General features: G+C 41.4%; 1 protein-coding gene across 12 annotated transcripts in view; it reads right to left on the bottom strand.

Annotated features, from left to right (window-relative positions):
- Positions 1-720: 720 nt before the first annotated feature.
- Positions 721-16,033, bottom strand: part of afdna (afadin, adherens junction formation factor a) — a 323,280-nt gene continuing 307,967 nt past the window's right edge. For 5 of the 12 annotated variants that reach the window (XM_072503518.1, XM_072503522.1, XM_072503537.1 and 2 more), the window contains 3 exons: positions 10,839-11,364; positions 8,108-8,201; positions 721-2,017 (listed from right to left, as the gene is read on the bottom strand). In XM_072503518.1, the coding sequence (XP_072359619.1) occupies positions 1,864-2,017; positions 8,108-8,201; positions 10,839-11,364 (774 nt within the window). In that variant the 3' untranslated portion in view covers positions 721-1,863. The remainder of the gene's footprint in view (positions 2,018-8,107; positions 8,202-10,838; positions 11,365-16,033) is intronic. The other 7 variants (XM_072503546.1, XM_072503551.1, XM_072503564.1 and 4 more) reach the window with 2 other exon arrangements.

Genomic DNA, 16,033 nt, shown 5'->3' with positions numbered 1-16,033 from the left:
CTGGGGGTCACGTGATGTGAGTGCATAAGTGACTGCTCGTCTTTTTATCCTTTATTTTATCCTAATGCACATTTCACAATTAACTTTTTTTTAATATATAAAAAGACGAAGCAAAGGAGTACCACTGCCTTCCCCACCGAACTTCCTCTTCTCACCAAACCTCTACACACTGAAGTCGCACTAGAGAAGAACACGAGCAGTAACACTGTGTACACGATCACCTCCAGATTCCCTTCCAGGTCATACACCATCCTGATTTGGACATTTGTATCTTCACTGTTGCTAGGTCAGTATGCGGAATTCCATTTCTCAATACCATTATGGTAGCACCAGTATTATAAGGAATGCAGCACTTCATGCAGAAGCCCCACCACTAACTCCTTAGGCGAAGTAGGTACAGGCAACAAATGCAACCTTGATGTGCCACTCACACGGAACAAAAAAATGTTAAACCAAAACTTGTCTTAATCTCTTATCACATGTGAAGAATCACCCCCATCCTATTTTGAAAGATTGCTATTGTTTTATTGGGTGTGAAAATTGATTTTTCAATACCACAAAATCGTTAAAGAGAATTTTAAAATCTAGATTTAATGAGAAATACAGCATTCCAATATGTTAAATGATACACCATTATATCCAGTTAACCTGCCTTGCCTTGATTTTGAAAATTCTGATATTTGAGCAGTATGGGCAAAAGCAAGATAGGACAACTTTAAATACATACAAAGTAATTTATTAAAAATAGGTTGCAAGTGAAATACAGTAGAAATAAGATACTACAGCAGTTCTGGTGTTCAGTAAACACAGTTTAATAACAGCACTCTAGTGGCGACCACACAAAGAACTCTGTAAACCCAACAGAATCCAAGAAAAACAATATGAAAAATACCAGTTTTCCTCCAAGATCAACTATGAATACCTACAGCATAACAGAAACAATAGCAGTTTATTTTTCATTTATAAAATGACACTAATTTGTTTCAGTTGTTTGCATTATGCTTTTGGTGTTCAAAACTCTGGCAATTTGCCCAGCCTTACATATTGCAAGCTCCAAACTTTTCCTTCATAAGGGGGTTTTAACTCTTTTTCTCTATCGATTCTTGCTACACAGCTGAAATGGTACAGCACTCTTCTGTTCCACATATGAAACAGCTTAATAAGTAAAAAAAAATATTTACACTCCAATCTTCATTAGACGTTTTAATTATTGTACATTTAGTTATAAAGTGATTCCATTCCTAAGGCAGTGGAAGTCTACTCTATGCTTAGAAGTGTGCATTTATCCCTAAATACAATTATAGACCACATTATAATACAGAATATTGTTCAATAACTTTAAAATTCAGTCCAGAACACCTAGCTAAGAGGAAATTTTGGTTAGAATCATAACAGTTTCTATTAAAACACACATAGAAGAAAGCTTTTCTTTTTTGCAATTAGAATGAGGTCCACACTTCCCATTTATTAGCCACCTAATGCATAGCTGAAACAATTGAGGCAACAGCTGCTGGACAAGCAACAATTCTTTCAATACATTTAAAAGTTTCTACGTTATAACAAGTTTACAATTCTGTATTATGCCGTTTTGCTTCACTCAAGGTGTAGTGCACTATGTATGCCAGAAAATCAGAATCCCAAAACTCTTCACAAAAGTGACCATTACCTTCATTTAAATTTATTAAGAAACATTTAACAGTGCTCAATTTGAATAGCTAAAATTATAATATGCTTGGTCTGCAACACACCACGGTGAAAAGTTTTCCTGCAGCCTATTTTACAGTTGCAGGATCAAAGATTTCAGCTGTACAATCTAGCATAGATTTTGTACTGAGCTTTGCATTACAAGTTAAGGCGGCAATTTTATTTTGTGTTCAGTTCATTTTCTAGTTCCATCAATTTCCGTGATGCCTTCACTTTGTTAGAAATATCCTGTCCATGTGAGAAAAGACGCTGGCGTTCTTTAAATGTTAGGTTTTCTGGGGATCCTTTCACAACCGGTGCATCTGTGTCTTGGCTGATTTTTCAAAATAAAAGTGAAAGTTAATATGCTGAAACATGCACAATTAGTTCAGATTTATTTTTGTCACAATTACTAAGTGCATTTTGCACAAACACAAAAGGTTTAATATCACTCATATAATTTGATGTGCATTATGTAAGATAAGGCTAAAATCCGTCTGTTTCATGTTTCTCGTTTAATGCCTGTCCTGCCGTCTGGTTTTAAAATCACAGGCTTTTGGTTTTGAACTGAAATTTCTCAACTGATAACCTCTGTTAGACCATTTTCTCTAGTCAGGTCAGCCTGCGGAAGGCCCTAATCCCACTCCACCTTCAGAAAGAAGGGGTTGTTCAAAAACCTAATGAAATCCTCAGGTGAAGAATTCTAATATTACCTTAGTGGGTCTAAGAATTAGACTGGCAGATGTTCTACAAATGCAAGTGACTCTCCGAAGGAATTCTACCGCCTCCATGTTCTAATCGAGGACAATCATTAGGAAAGGCAAACCAACCAAGGAGGTCGACCCTTCGCGTCTATGGAACATCGTGGACCACAAAAACCACAACCTCAGCAGCAGAGATCCTCAGTTCTCTCCTACCTCTTAATCCCCATGATGTTTGAACCTTTCATACCCCTTTCACTGTGTGTCTGGGTGGAGGGTAGGATGGCGTTTTGGGGATAGGTAAGCTAGTAGATCATTGCTCCATTATATGTTCATATTTTACTCGTTATAAATAAAGTTTCTTAATATTTTACTTATAAATCTGGTGACTGTAACTCATTGGGTCATTCAAGGGTTAAAGATCTCAGGAAAATACACAAATTATTAGCTAATTCACTTATGTTGGGACTCCAGGGTCTGTGGGGTTGGAACTGACCGTGCACTAGCCCATGGTGTAGTAACCAATTTTTAAACATCTTTACTGTGTTTAAACCTGCTTAAAGGTTTGAATTTCTTCCATTTTGTCTTCCTTCCGTCAGTCTCCTTTCTGCTTCAAGGTCTTAACCTCTAAGTTCAGAAATTACAGAAATATCTAGATACCCTCCAGCCTCAAAATAAGGGGAGGTAGATTTAGGACGAGTGTAGGAGGAACTTCTTCACCCAAAGGGTTGTGAATCTCTGGAATTCCTTGACCAGTGAAGCAGTTGAGGCTCCTTCTTTAAACGTTTTTAAGAAAAAGATAGATGCCTTTCTAAAGAATAAAGGGATTCGGGGATATGGTGTACGGGCCGGAGAGTGGAGCTGAGTCCACAAAGATCAGCCATGATCTCATTAAATGGCGGAGCAGGCTCGAGGGGCCAGATGGCCGACTCCTGTTCCTAATTCTTATGTTCTTATGTTCTCTTTTCTGCTCTGACTCAATATTTGTGCACTGTGAACAGCCTCATCAACTAATACTGAAAATAATAGATGCTAGGATATCCGGAATGCTTTCGCTGCAGTTATGTCCCATTACCATATATGTCCCAACTGAATTGAAACCTTTCCACATTGGAAGTAACTTTAAAGCTTTAAGTTAAATTGACAGTGTAAATATATATTGTCACAATCTCTCAGTCAGGAATACAATCACAGATTGGGGTCCAAAAATCAGACCTCCCAATACTTTTTCTCCTACTTCTGTGAACCTCAATTAAAATACAAACTCAGTTTAAAAATCCGCACATAGTTCCTAACATTATTTATAGCAATTACGTTTTAATGGGTTTTAAAATAAACAGGTGCATTTGTGTTCCTCCAGTTCTTTGCTAGTGCTGCAGCCAGGTGCAATGTCTTCCTGCAACAGAGGGGGACGTACACCTGAGTGTTGTACAATATGTTTATGATGGATTGTCATGGTTGAATAGCTGTAAGTGAATGCGAGCCGAGTGCGTGAGGCATGCAATGCTGCCAAGTCTAAGGAGTGAGATAAAGCATATAAAGTTTAGGTTTGAGTACGGATTGATTGAAATTATTGGAAGGTAAATGATTGGGTGCAGTTAATTGAGCGAATGAAACTACTGGTGCAGTTGGTTGAATATACCACCTCGAGATGAAATCTTGTTGATAATTTGTGAAACCTTTTTGCATGTATGTTTAATAAGTAACACTTCTGGCATTGACATCCTCTGCTATTTCTTCACACTACTTGAGCAGGGGTCATGGAGGTCTTCTGCTTTCCCTGCAAATACAGAGCACCTCGTCCATCAAGGCCTCGAGTGCACTGCTCAATTACCTTGGTGCAGGGTCTTGTGCATTTTCAGTCATTGTTGAGAGTATCAATTGTGATTCAGTTATATTTCAACTCTCCTTAAAAGGTGCAAACTGCCATTAATTATCATCAGACATTCACAATATCTCACTGATTCTTTCAGCAAAGGAACAGTGTGGACAGCACTTGGTGCATGCAGAAATCATTTAAAACAGCAAAAGGTACCAACTTAACATACTGGTTAATAATCACACAACAAATGAAAATGAAATGAAACACGCTTATTGTCACAAGTAGGCTTCAAATGAAGTTACTGTGAAAAGCCCCTAGTCGCCACATTCCGGCACCTGTTCGGGGAGGCTGGTACGGGAATTCAACCGTGCTGCTGGCCTGCCTTGGCCTGCTTTAAAAGCCAGTTATTTAGCCCTGTGCAAAACCAGCCCCTGTGAATCTCGTGTCTGAAATGATCGTTGCTAGGTCAGGAAACCATCCTATTCTGGGAATCACTGGTGTATTATTTTTCAGTTTGACAATCATCCTTAATTATCAGATGAAACAAATTGCTGGTTGGCTCCAGCTGGAGTATCGTAGATTGGCGTGTATAAGCTGACGCTTGAAATTTCAAAAAATCTTTCTAAACATCTAAACAGATACGGCGAGTATTTTGAAATGTGGAGAAAACTTATCAGTAATTCAAATTAAATCAATTTGTTACATTTTATTTAATTAAATAATTCTACAAGGATAGTTTGAACCACCATGTTTTTAAAATTGTCAAATACATAGTCTTTGGCATCTGATGCAAAGAGTTCATAAATTCATCCCTAGTCACTTTGTTTATGGCATCACTGTAAAGGTCCCACTCTGGTTCAGGCACTGAATTGATATCCATTTTTTCCCCCAACTATGCATTAATAGCATCCCATGATTTGATGACAAAACAATGCAAAATATCAAGTGGGGAAGCCTGCATGTTTCCATTCTCTATGTATTTTCTCCACCCACCATCCACCTATTCCATTCAGTGCAAACATGGATCACTATGGTTTGTTGAAGTACACAAGCAAAGGGTTGAACAATGGATGTTAGACCCCTTAGTACAACTGCAATTTGCATATTATTTCTTTGCCAGCACCTCAATGGTTATTTGAGATCTGAACATGTCCCATACTAATGGGCTGCAGGTCACTGGGACACCTATTTCACATATCAATCCACAACTTAATTCTTATCCATCGAGCCAACCGTTGTTATGGACATGCACCAAAACTCCTGCAGGGAATGTGATTTATATTTGAAACTTACATAGGGTTTAAGTTTATTTTGTTAGCCATACAGGCTAGTTAGTACCAACGTGAATCTTTATGTATTCTTTTATCAGCATGTTCCCCAGCCCCAATTGCTCTTGAACTGAGTAGCTTGCTAGGCCATTTCAGAGGACAGTTAAGAGTCAACTACCGTATTTTCCACTCCACAGTATGTTTTCTAGGCGTATCAAAATTCACCCACAGTACCAATACGACATTATTTCGGCACGGAGGGATTTGCGTAGTCTCGGAGCAATTTTGGTCTTCTGCTGCAACACAAAACACTTTTGTTCCATAAAGTGGCTACACCAACTAGCTGTCACTAGGAAATGTTTGCTGGACTCAGCATTTGATTTTGTCCACTTATGGTCATATATACGCATTGCATTTGCAGTGATGATGTAACCAGTGAGAATCCATTCCAAAGCATGTTTCTTAGGAGTAGGTCAGTGGCTGGTCCCTGACCTCATGGCACTTTTGATTTTGGGCATCTTCTTTAGGGCAGAATCCTCCTTCTTACACTCAGACCAGTTATTCACCAATATGGAATTCCCTCACTACAGCACAGTTATTTGACAAGTTAGCAAATGTTATGACTTTTAGCTTGAAATCAGCTTTGTACTTTAGTCTTTTTATGGGACGACCCATTTCTGTTTATTGGTTGCCATGCCGTCTGCTCTGTGTAAATTCCTGTGCATCTTCTTGGCAACATGGTCCGTATCACCTTTTTGATCTCATGTGCCAATTTGTAAGACGAGAATAATCCTAAACATGTATTGAGCTGAAAAATGGAGTCCAACATGGGCACCATGATAAGGATGCCAATGCATCCTTATTTTGATATCAGGGATGAAATACTTCAGTTACGTGAAAAGACTTGAAACATTTGGGTTGGTCTCCAAGGTGACAAGGTTAACGGAAGATTTGATAGAGGTGTTAATGATCATGAAAGGTTTAGTAGAGTATATAAGGAGAAATGGTTTCCAGTAACAGCAGAGTTGTAACTAGAACACAAATTTAAGATAACTGACAAAAAAAACAGATGACATGAGGACAACGTTTTTTTTTTGCAGTGAATTATCTGGAATGCACTGCGGGAAATAACTTTTGATAATAACTTCCATTAAGGATTCTGGATAAATAACCTGAAGCAGAAAAAATGCACAGCTCTTGGGAAAAGAGAGTGGGAGTAATTGGTTAGCTCTTTCACAGTCAGCAGAGTCACAATTTGCTGAGTGACCCCTTTCTGTCCTGTATCATTATATGTTGTTATATATAGTAACGGATCATTTCTTAAACTCCACACACAATTTTCTCTTTTTGCCCTGGGCTTTCAGGATTCAGGTCACGAGCACCAGATACTATTGTTCGATAAAGCGCATCCTCTGGTCAGAAATAGTCTCTTTCATCTTACACGTTGCTCTCATTTTCTGATCCAAAGGATTAATGCCGAGTCTTGATCCAACTCCAGATACATCTGAAGATGATCAACCATTGAAATTTGACAAAGAATACATTTGGATTGGTGTGTTGATTTAAATTGAGCTTCCTGCCAGTCCATGGTTAAAAGAAATGTCCTGAAAAGATAAGCGCACTGGCATATTAAAACATATACCAGTTAAATAATGAAATTGAGAACCTATAAATACCAAATATAGTTTTTAATATGATGCAAAGCTACATTTGCATCTAAAAGCTGCTAGAATTGTATATGTCTGGCTCCACACTACAGCACTGTAGATAGGTTTTCCTAACCTGGTCACTATCCATCTCAGAGTAATAATGCTGAGTAATAGGAAACTTTCTAAGTTACCACTTTTAGAAGGGAGCAATCAGTCTAATGCCAATAAACATCAGGGAGGAGGTGGTTTTGCCACTCACACACCACCCATTCAACCTCTATTTTCATTTTAGGTAACCTATCAATGGGCGCATACATTCCTTGTGCTTCTTTTCATAGACGTTGACAATAATTCAGTACAACTACTATATTTCAGTGTTATAAGCTGCATCTCCACCCCCCACCCACTGTTAGTTGCAATTGCTTACGGTTTTCCGTGTTGTACAGTATATTAATTTTGAGCTTTCCAGTCTTGGAATTTCTTTAATCCAATTGCGCTTCCCAAAATATCTTCAACACTGTGGGGAAAGGTATGAATCACTTTGCAATAACAATGAAACGGCAATAATATAACTTGGTGGGGAATAAACACTAGCACAGACTAGTTGCACCAAATAACATGTGCCTTCTATTCAATGCAATGTTTGCTGCATTTATTTCCTAAGTATGCATTTCAGTCAACCTCACTGGGGGAGTATAAGCCACAGAGTATAATGTGGGTTAGCGAACATCCTGTGGTCTTAGCCCAAGACTGAATTGACTGTTCCAATAGGAAGCCATGACCAAGCCCTTTCGGAAAGCGTCTGAAGGTTTTAATAAAATGTCCTGTACCATCAGAAAATTTGGGTCAATCCTATATTCCAAATAAACTTTAAGAAAACTAGGTTTATATAAAGTTTGTATATATGCATCAGAACAATCCACTGAAATGATTTCCAAGAACGTTAGCTTTTCAGTCAAAAATAACTTTGCAGTTCAACCTTACCCTTTATTCTGTTCAAGTCGCTTCTCTCTTGGGCCTTTGTAAACTTCATTTGCTCCAATGGTACTTCCCACTGACCCTCCAAAAGGACTAAATCCTAATTGATAAATAAAATATTTAGCTTCAAATCATTAGATCACAACTGGGAATTAATTAGTTGCAAACACAAAGGTACAATATGGGCATTCAATTCCAGAAACTGAATGGTAGGAAAATAAATCCAAAAGTATATTTCATAACTATGGGCTACAAATTTGAACAAAGAATATCTCAAATTTTTAAAAGGTTGAGCAACACTCTTTCTTAAGTTACCAGATAAAGCAACAACACTGGGTGCATGTTTACTATTGGTACTGGTGATGAACCATGTGGTCATAACCAGAATCACAGATTCCAGCCTTCTAACAAGTGATTCCAATTCTACTATTAAGGTTTGAAAATTCTCAGGATAAACAAAACATTTGCTACAGAATAATAATATGCATTAACGTAGCACCTTTAATATAGGAAAATGTTCCATGTATTTATGGGGTGTAATCAGACAATAATCCAAAGATGAGTCTATTTGGATGGACTGCCACAAGCTAAAGAGGTAGGTTTTAAGAAGGGTCTTAATTGAATAGAGAAATGGAGATTAGAGGAATAATGAGATATCTTGGGGCCAATGGCGGGACAGAGGAAACTGGAAATACACAAGAGGATGGAACTGGAGGAATGCAGAGATTTAGAGGGTTAAAGGGCTGAATAAGGTTATAGAGTTAGGGAGAAGAAATGGAGGGATTTTAACACAAGTTATGAGAAGTTTTAATTCAGTGTGGTTGGTTGACATGGAGTCAATAAAGGTGAAACTACACAAGGGTAATCAGTGACTGGAATTTGGTGCTGGACAGCAGTTTTGCACGAGCTCGGGTTTATGGAGGGTGAAAGATGAAAGGTTAATCAAGAGTACTGGAATAATCATGTCTTGAGTGGGCGGCAGTCTGGTTAGGTGCGTAGTGAGTCGGATTGAGGGGTGGTCGAATTGGGTCAGACAGGGTTGGTGTCGGGTTGGGTTGGAGAAGGGGGGAGGGAGAGAGTGTTGGGGGGTGGAGGTTATTGGGAGAGATTGTGATGCTCAATTCAGTTATCATGGCTTTTTAAAAATAAATTGAATTGAGTATCCAATTCTTTTTTTTTTCCAATTAAGGGGCAATTCAGCATGGCTAATCCACCTTCCCAACACATCGTTTTGGATTGTGGGAGCGAGACCCACACAGACACGAGGAGAATGTGCAAACTGCACACGGACAGTAACCCAGGGTCGGGATCGAACCTGGGTCCTCAGCACCGTGAGACAGCAGTGCTAACCACTGTGCCACCATGCTGCCCGTTATTATGGCTTATCACCAGTTACACCAGAGATTAAGCAATGTTACATTTCTAGGGAATACTTGTCCCATGTATTTAGCCCAAGTCTCCAACACTAAAATCGGTGTAAGAAATATTCATGATGGTCCCGAGCAGTGCAAATCAGACCATCATAACTTTAACTTTCCAGGCAATTACAGTGCATGTGTATGCACCACAACCTATGCAGGGTCCAATGCACAATACAAGTCCAGATTTCATTGCTCTGGAAATCAAAAGATTTGGGCCAATATTTCTCTGTGTTCCCCCAAACTACGTCAAAACTAATCTTCCCCTTTCTAAACCTTATATATTCAGTCAATGTGTATAATGCATTTCTAAAACCTACATACTACGTATTCTTTAACTTTATTTCAAAAATGCCATAATGCTTTCCCTCTGATTTCTCAAAATTGTGGCATATTTTTCTGCATTATAAAGCAAAAATTGCAATACTAGCTGGATTTCTTTTACTACCATTGAGAAACGTAACTGTGTATTAGTATGGTTTTCTTTTTTTTTAAAAAAGCACAGCAGGTGATTTGGTTAAGAACACAATGAGGAAACAATGTTGAAGGTAGATGACAGTGTTAGGTGATGATTGAAGAGAATGTGAATGCAATATGGACCATAATTTAGAGTAATCAAATTCTACAGCCAGATTGCATTCCAAGCATTATGGGCAAACAGTTGTGAAACCTACATTTACCTACCCTAAGCAAGAAACAAATTATTTATGTAGCTACAAGTTAAATTTAAACGTTATCTATTGGTTAAGAGGCACACATTTATATAATTTCAACAAGTGCATTTGTTGTAGGTTCACAACTAATCATACTCATAATGCTAAGTTAGGTCACACCAGATCACTTCCCCTTTGCCACATGAACGGTAAAAGAAAATTCTCAAAATGGGTAAAAACCGCAAGCATACCATTGCGTTATAGGTGCCACATTCTCTTCCAATACATGAAGAGGGGCTTTTGGGATGCATTCATTCACAGAACAGAACAGACTCAAAACCAAAACCAACAGTACTTTGATTGGAACAAACTTAAAAAAATTAAGGACCACTAAGAATATTAGGGAAGTGCAACAAAAATATTTGAGTTGAGAGAATAGGAGAATCCGAGATAGAAGCTAAGAAGTTGAAAAGAGAATATTCAGTGACTTTAAGGATCAAATGATTGGTTGATTCGAGTACCAAATGAAAATTTTGTTACTTTGGAAGAAGAGACTTGTACATCAGGAAAAAATTATAGTTGCAATCTCTCCAAGGAAGTTGGAAGAACTTAGAAAGTCCAAACATCTAAAAGCAATATAAGATTGTTACTTGTTCTTGTCTCTACCTTTCGAACCACTCTGTGGCATGAAGCTTGGTTTGGTTGGAGGGGGAGGGGCTACACCAGCGTTTGGAGCAGTACTGTTGGCATTGGCAGATGGTGGTCGTAATGAGTTTGAAAGATAGTAGCCATCTGAAACCGGGCGGGGTTGACGAATGAATGACGGCTGCTTAGGGGCAGAAGGGAGATCACCATACGATTTTCTTGTGATGGAGTACTTATCCTGACCTGAAAGATTTGCATCTTCCTCGTCCTCATCATTGTATGGGACAAACTTGGCAGTGTAAACTGTGTCAGGGGAGACGATCTGTGTTTTGATGTAAGAGATGTTTCTCTGAGGAGGGGGAGGAGCGTTAGATGAATGGGGTGGGGGAGGGAACTCATACTGCTGGGTCTCAGAAGCATAGTCCCTTGGAAGAGGAGGCCTGTACAGACCAGGTTCATCAGGTTGCAGCAACTTCCGCTCAGCCTCTTCTTGTTGTCTACGCCTTTCGGCCTCCAAACGTGTATAATATTCTTCTTCCTGTCTTCTCTATGAAAAGTAGAAAGCTGTGTCAGTCAGGATGTAGAAACTCAGAACAGGTCTCTTTTCCTCATATTATTTTTACTCAACTTCAAACCAAACCAAGAATAATTGATTGTTTTAGATTTGATAAGTTAGTACGGATTTATCTGCCAAATAGTAAAATCACATTGCCTCTTTGCTGTGCTAATATAGATAGCATTTCAACTAGAATTAACTTATTCTTGCCCAAGGAAGCCAAAATTATTCTTGTACATCATATAAATTTAATAGAAGTTCATTACTATGAATCTAAAGTGCATTTCATGCATTTCATATGTATTTTCTCACAATTACAGGAAAAGCAAAAAATGTACTGTTACTGTCTTTTACCTTTTTTTCAATGAGTCAACTTGAAGTATGCTGTCATGAGATACAATAATCAGCTTACTGAAATTTAGGGCAATCATAGGCCATCATTTAAGTTATGTAGATAATATGAAACTTGGATAAAAGGATATAATTTGACAAAGCTTTGACAAAGGTGTAGCGCACAATGACTTACGAGAGACGAGAAGTGATGAAGTCGATCCAGGCTTTATTAAGCGATGCTTGTCCCCAGCAGCTCAGCAACAGAATGAAGCTGCGGGGTGAAGCTCGGGTTCTTATACTCCGCCTTCAGGGCGGGGCCAGAAGTCGGCAGATCCAACCAGGACCCGGGATCTGTCAGCCAATAGCATCTCGGCTTCACAGGTCCCACATGACCCCTAATACATACCACCACAAAAGGGTCATCTGGACTCGAAACGTTAGCTGTTTTCTCTCCCTACAGATGCTGCCAGACCTGCTCAGATTTTCCAGAATTTTCTCTTTGGGATATGAAAATTGGAAATCTAGTAAGTGGTCAGGAGGACGTGGACTATAAAATGGTCACATTTAATGCAAAGTGTTGTTTTGGTAGGAAGGTTGAGAAAAGACATTTGTCAAGATCCTCTGTTCTCTGGGGGTTCGAACTCCGGGTGAAGTGCTGGAGGTCCCTTCAGAATTCCACACACAAGGAATGCATGGGAATTTCCCAAGACGTTTCAACTTCCAATAGACCCTGCGTCTGAAACCCTCCAAAACTCCTATCTGAAGTTGGGAGATGTTGGATGGTCCAGAACAGTTACCGAGGAAACATTAGAAGGTTGAAAACCACTTCTAACTCCAGGTTACTATACTTTTGTGGGTGTACCTACACCTCATGGACTGCAGCGGTTCAAGAAAGCAGCTCATGAACACCTTTTGAAGGGCAACTTGGGATGGACAATAAATGCTGGCCTAGCCGGCGAAGCCCACATCCCAGACTACCCACTGAAACCCTGCCTACACTCTCCCCATACACCCCTGACCACCTCTACTTTTTCCACTCCCCCCCCCCCCCCCCTCATTTCTTGCTGTAGCTTCTCAAATTGGCTTTGCGACATTTAAACCCTACTTACTAGCATACAGCAATTTGTACTATAAAAAGGGTGCATGCCATCACTTCCCCCTGATGATCCTGCACTGTATTGAAGAATTCTAGAAGCAACTATGCTGCACATTTCGCAGCAGCCCGGGTTGGATGTCCGGGTGAGAAAGGTACTGTTCCAGACTAAGTTAAGTAAAAAAGAGTGGCAATCCGACGGTGATTACTGCTTCACAGAAGATTCAGCAGAGTGTACGCTTTAAACTCAAATAGTACAATTTTTAAAGGGGGTGCAGGAACAGAGAAACCTGGATGCCTATGTACACAAATTTTTCAAGGTGGCAGGACAATTTGTGATAGCTGTTAAGTCATCCTTGGATTCATAAACAGAGGCGTAGAGAACTAAATAAAGTTATGTTTAACCTTATAAAATTGACTGATTAGGGCCAATTGGAGAACTATAGTCAATTCTGGGCACCAGGTATTAGGAAAGATTTTATTGCCTTGAAGAGGCTACTGCAGAGATTTTCTAGAATGTGAATGAAGAGAGTTCAGTTGCATGGAGAAACTGGAATTTGATAGGTTTTCAAAATCATGAATGGTTTTGGTAAAGTAATTAAGACACTGGTCCCCTGGCAGTAGGGACGGTAACCAAAGGAGACAGTTTTAAAGTAATGGGAAAAAAAGTTAAGGTATTGAGAAAGGTTAATATAATAGGAAATAGATTTAAGGTAGCAGGAAATAGGACTTGGCGGCGGCCATGGAGTGAGTGGTCGCAGATTTGTTGGCTCCCACTCGAGGTGGAATTCTAAGGCTCTTTCTTACCCGAATTATGGGGTGTTGGTTGGTGAAAGCGGCATGAGCACCGAGGGACAGTGCTGCTCCATTGGTGAGTCTGGTTTATGGCTTACTTGATCAGAAGTATGACGAGTGGGAGGGAGCAGCTGGAAGGGGTATTCAAGATACGACATAAGAAAAGAGAGTGCTGAGGCGGTGTTGCCTGCCCAATGGTCTGAGCAACTGGTGGATTTCCTGAATGCAAAGTTCCAGCCACAGAGGCTGGATGCCTCAGAGGATCTGACAAAAGTGGTGGAGCCGCTGAGGGCGGTGATTGAGAGTGGTGCAGGGCCAGGTGCTTCAGAAAGTGGAGGGATCGGTGGGCGAACAAGAAGAACGGTTGGCCTCAAGATGGCGCGTGTGCTGGAGAGCCAAAAGTCTTGTGGGGGAAGGTGGAAGGCCTTGAGAATCAGTCAAGGAGGCAGAACCTACGATTGTGGGGCAGCCTGAAGGGATCGAGGGAGCGCAGAGCACAAAATGTGGCGAACTGCTCAAGCTGGTGGGGGAGGGGGTCTTTGACTGCCCTCCCAAGGAGGACCGAGTGCACAGGGCACCGAGGAAGAGACTGAAGGAAAGGGATTCTCCGAGAGGGATGGTGGTACCACCGCATTGCTTCCTTCACAAGGAAAAGATTTTGAGGTGGACAAAGCAGACAGAAAAGAGCACCTGGGAAGGTAACAAGCTGAGGATTTATCAGGATTTGGGCGTGGAGTTGGCCAAGAGGTGGGCGGGTATAATTCCATCAAGGCTGCCCTCTACAAGGAAGGGGCGAAGTCTGAGGTGTTGTACCCTGCTCGTTTGTGGGTCATGCATCAGAACCGGAAGTTTTATTTTGACATGCCGGAGGAAGCGGGCAAATTTATGAGAGACAATGGACTGTGTGGTATGTGAGGACACTGAACTATGGAGATGTTAAGGTGGAGAATGTGGGTTTGTATGGTGGACGGTGGGTGTATTTGCGGAGTGGGCGACTGTGTTCTTTTTGACTTATTTCTCTTTTTCACTGTGGATTTCAGGGAGTTGTGGGTGACGGGTGGTTGGGGAAAGAATGGGTAGGCTGCCATGCTAGCTGGTTGGCTAATTAACAGGAGTGAAGTGGGGTTTGAGTTGTGGAGGGAGTGGGGGTGATCATTGGGTTTCTTTCATTGTTTCTGGGTTGGGGGTGGGGAAGTGGGAGGCTGGCTGATGTGGGCGACTTTGGTGTGGCACAGTTGAGAAGGAGGAGATGGCAGTACACATCTTGGGGAGGGCCCACGGGTGAGCGGGGCGTGGACATGGAGGAGCTGGTTAAAGAGGTATTATGGTTAACATGCAGGCTGGGAGAGGGCGAGGGCGTGAGCCATCCGACCCTGTTGGTTCGGTGGAACGTCCAGGTCAGATGAAACGTCCAAGATTTGAATGACCTGGTCAAAAGGTCATGTGTTTTCACTCACTTAAGGAGTTTGAAGGTGGGAGTTGTGTTTTTGTAGGAGACGTACCTGAAGTTGAGGGACCATACGAGGTCGAGAAAGGGCTAGGTGGGGCAGGGTTAGATAAGATAGGTTAGATGGCGGTGCTGATTAACAAGAGAGTGGCCTTTGAGGTGGGCAGTATTATGATTGATCTGGGGGCGAAGGGTTGATGAATGGGAAGCTGGAGGGGATGCCCATGGTGCTAGTGAATGTATATGCCCCAAATTGGGATGATGTGGATTTTGAGAGGCGGGTCCTAGCGAAGATTCCGGACCTGGAATAGCACAGACTGCTTATGAGGGGCTGATCTGGATCCGGGGTTGGATTGATCATGCCCTCGGTCCGAGAAGGTTTTGGCGATGGCTAAGGAGTTGTTAGGGTTTATGGAGCGTATGAGTGTGGCAGACCTGTGGCGTATTCCCGTATTGATTTCTTTGTTTTGGACAAGGTGCATTGGCGGGGATGGTAGGGTTGGAGTACTTGACAATTGTGGTCTCGGAACTGGCGCCGCACTGGGTGGATTTGATGATGGCGCAGGAGGGGGCCCAGGTGCTGTAGTGGAGGCTGGATGTAGGGTTACTGGCGGACAAGGGAGTTTGCGAGAGGGTGAGGGTGGCCATTTGGAATTATGTGAAGCTGAATAAGACGGGGAAGGTTTCGGCTTCCACGCTATGGGGGGGCGTTGAAGGCAGTGGTGGGGGGGGGGGGGGGGGGGGGGGGGGGGGGGGGAAGAGAGAGAATTAATTTTTATTCAGGCACATAAGGAGAAGGTGTAACAGGCAGAGAGGGTGTGATTGGGGGTGGATCAGAGGGATTCCGTGGCACCCGGTGAGGCATTATTAAAGGAGAGGCAGAAGCTCCAGATGGAGTTTGGGCTCCTGGAAGGCAGTAGGACAACTGCGCAGAGCCAGGGGGGCGATATATAAGAGTACAGGGAGAAGGCAAGTAGGATGCTGGCACATCA

Source organism: Scyliorhinus torazame, chromosome 1 (assembly GCF_047496885.1).
Source record: "Scyliorhinus torazame isolate Kashiwa2021f chromosome 1, sScyTor2.1, whole genome shotgun sequence".
NCBI lineage: Eukaryota > Metazoa > Chordata > Chondrichthyes > Carcharhiniformes > Scyliorhinidae > Scyliorhinus > Scyliorhinus torazame.
Note: the sequence above shows the minus strand (reverse complement) of the source record. Positions and strands in the feature narration are given on the sequence as shown.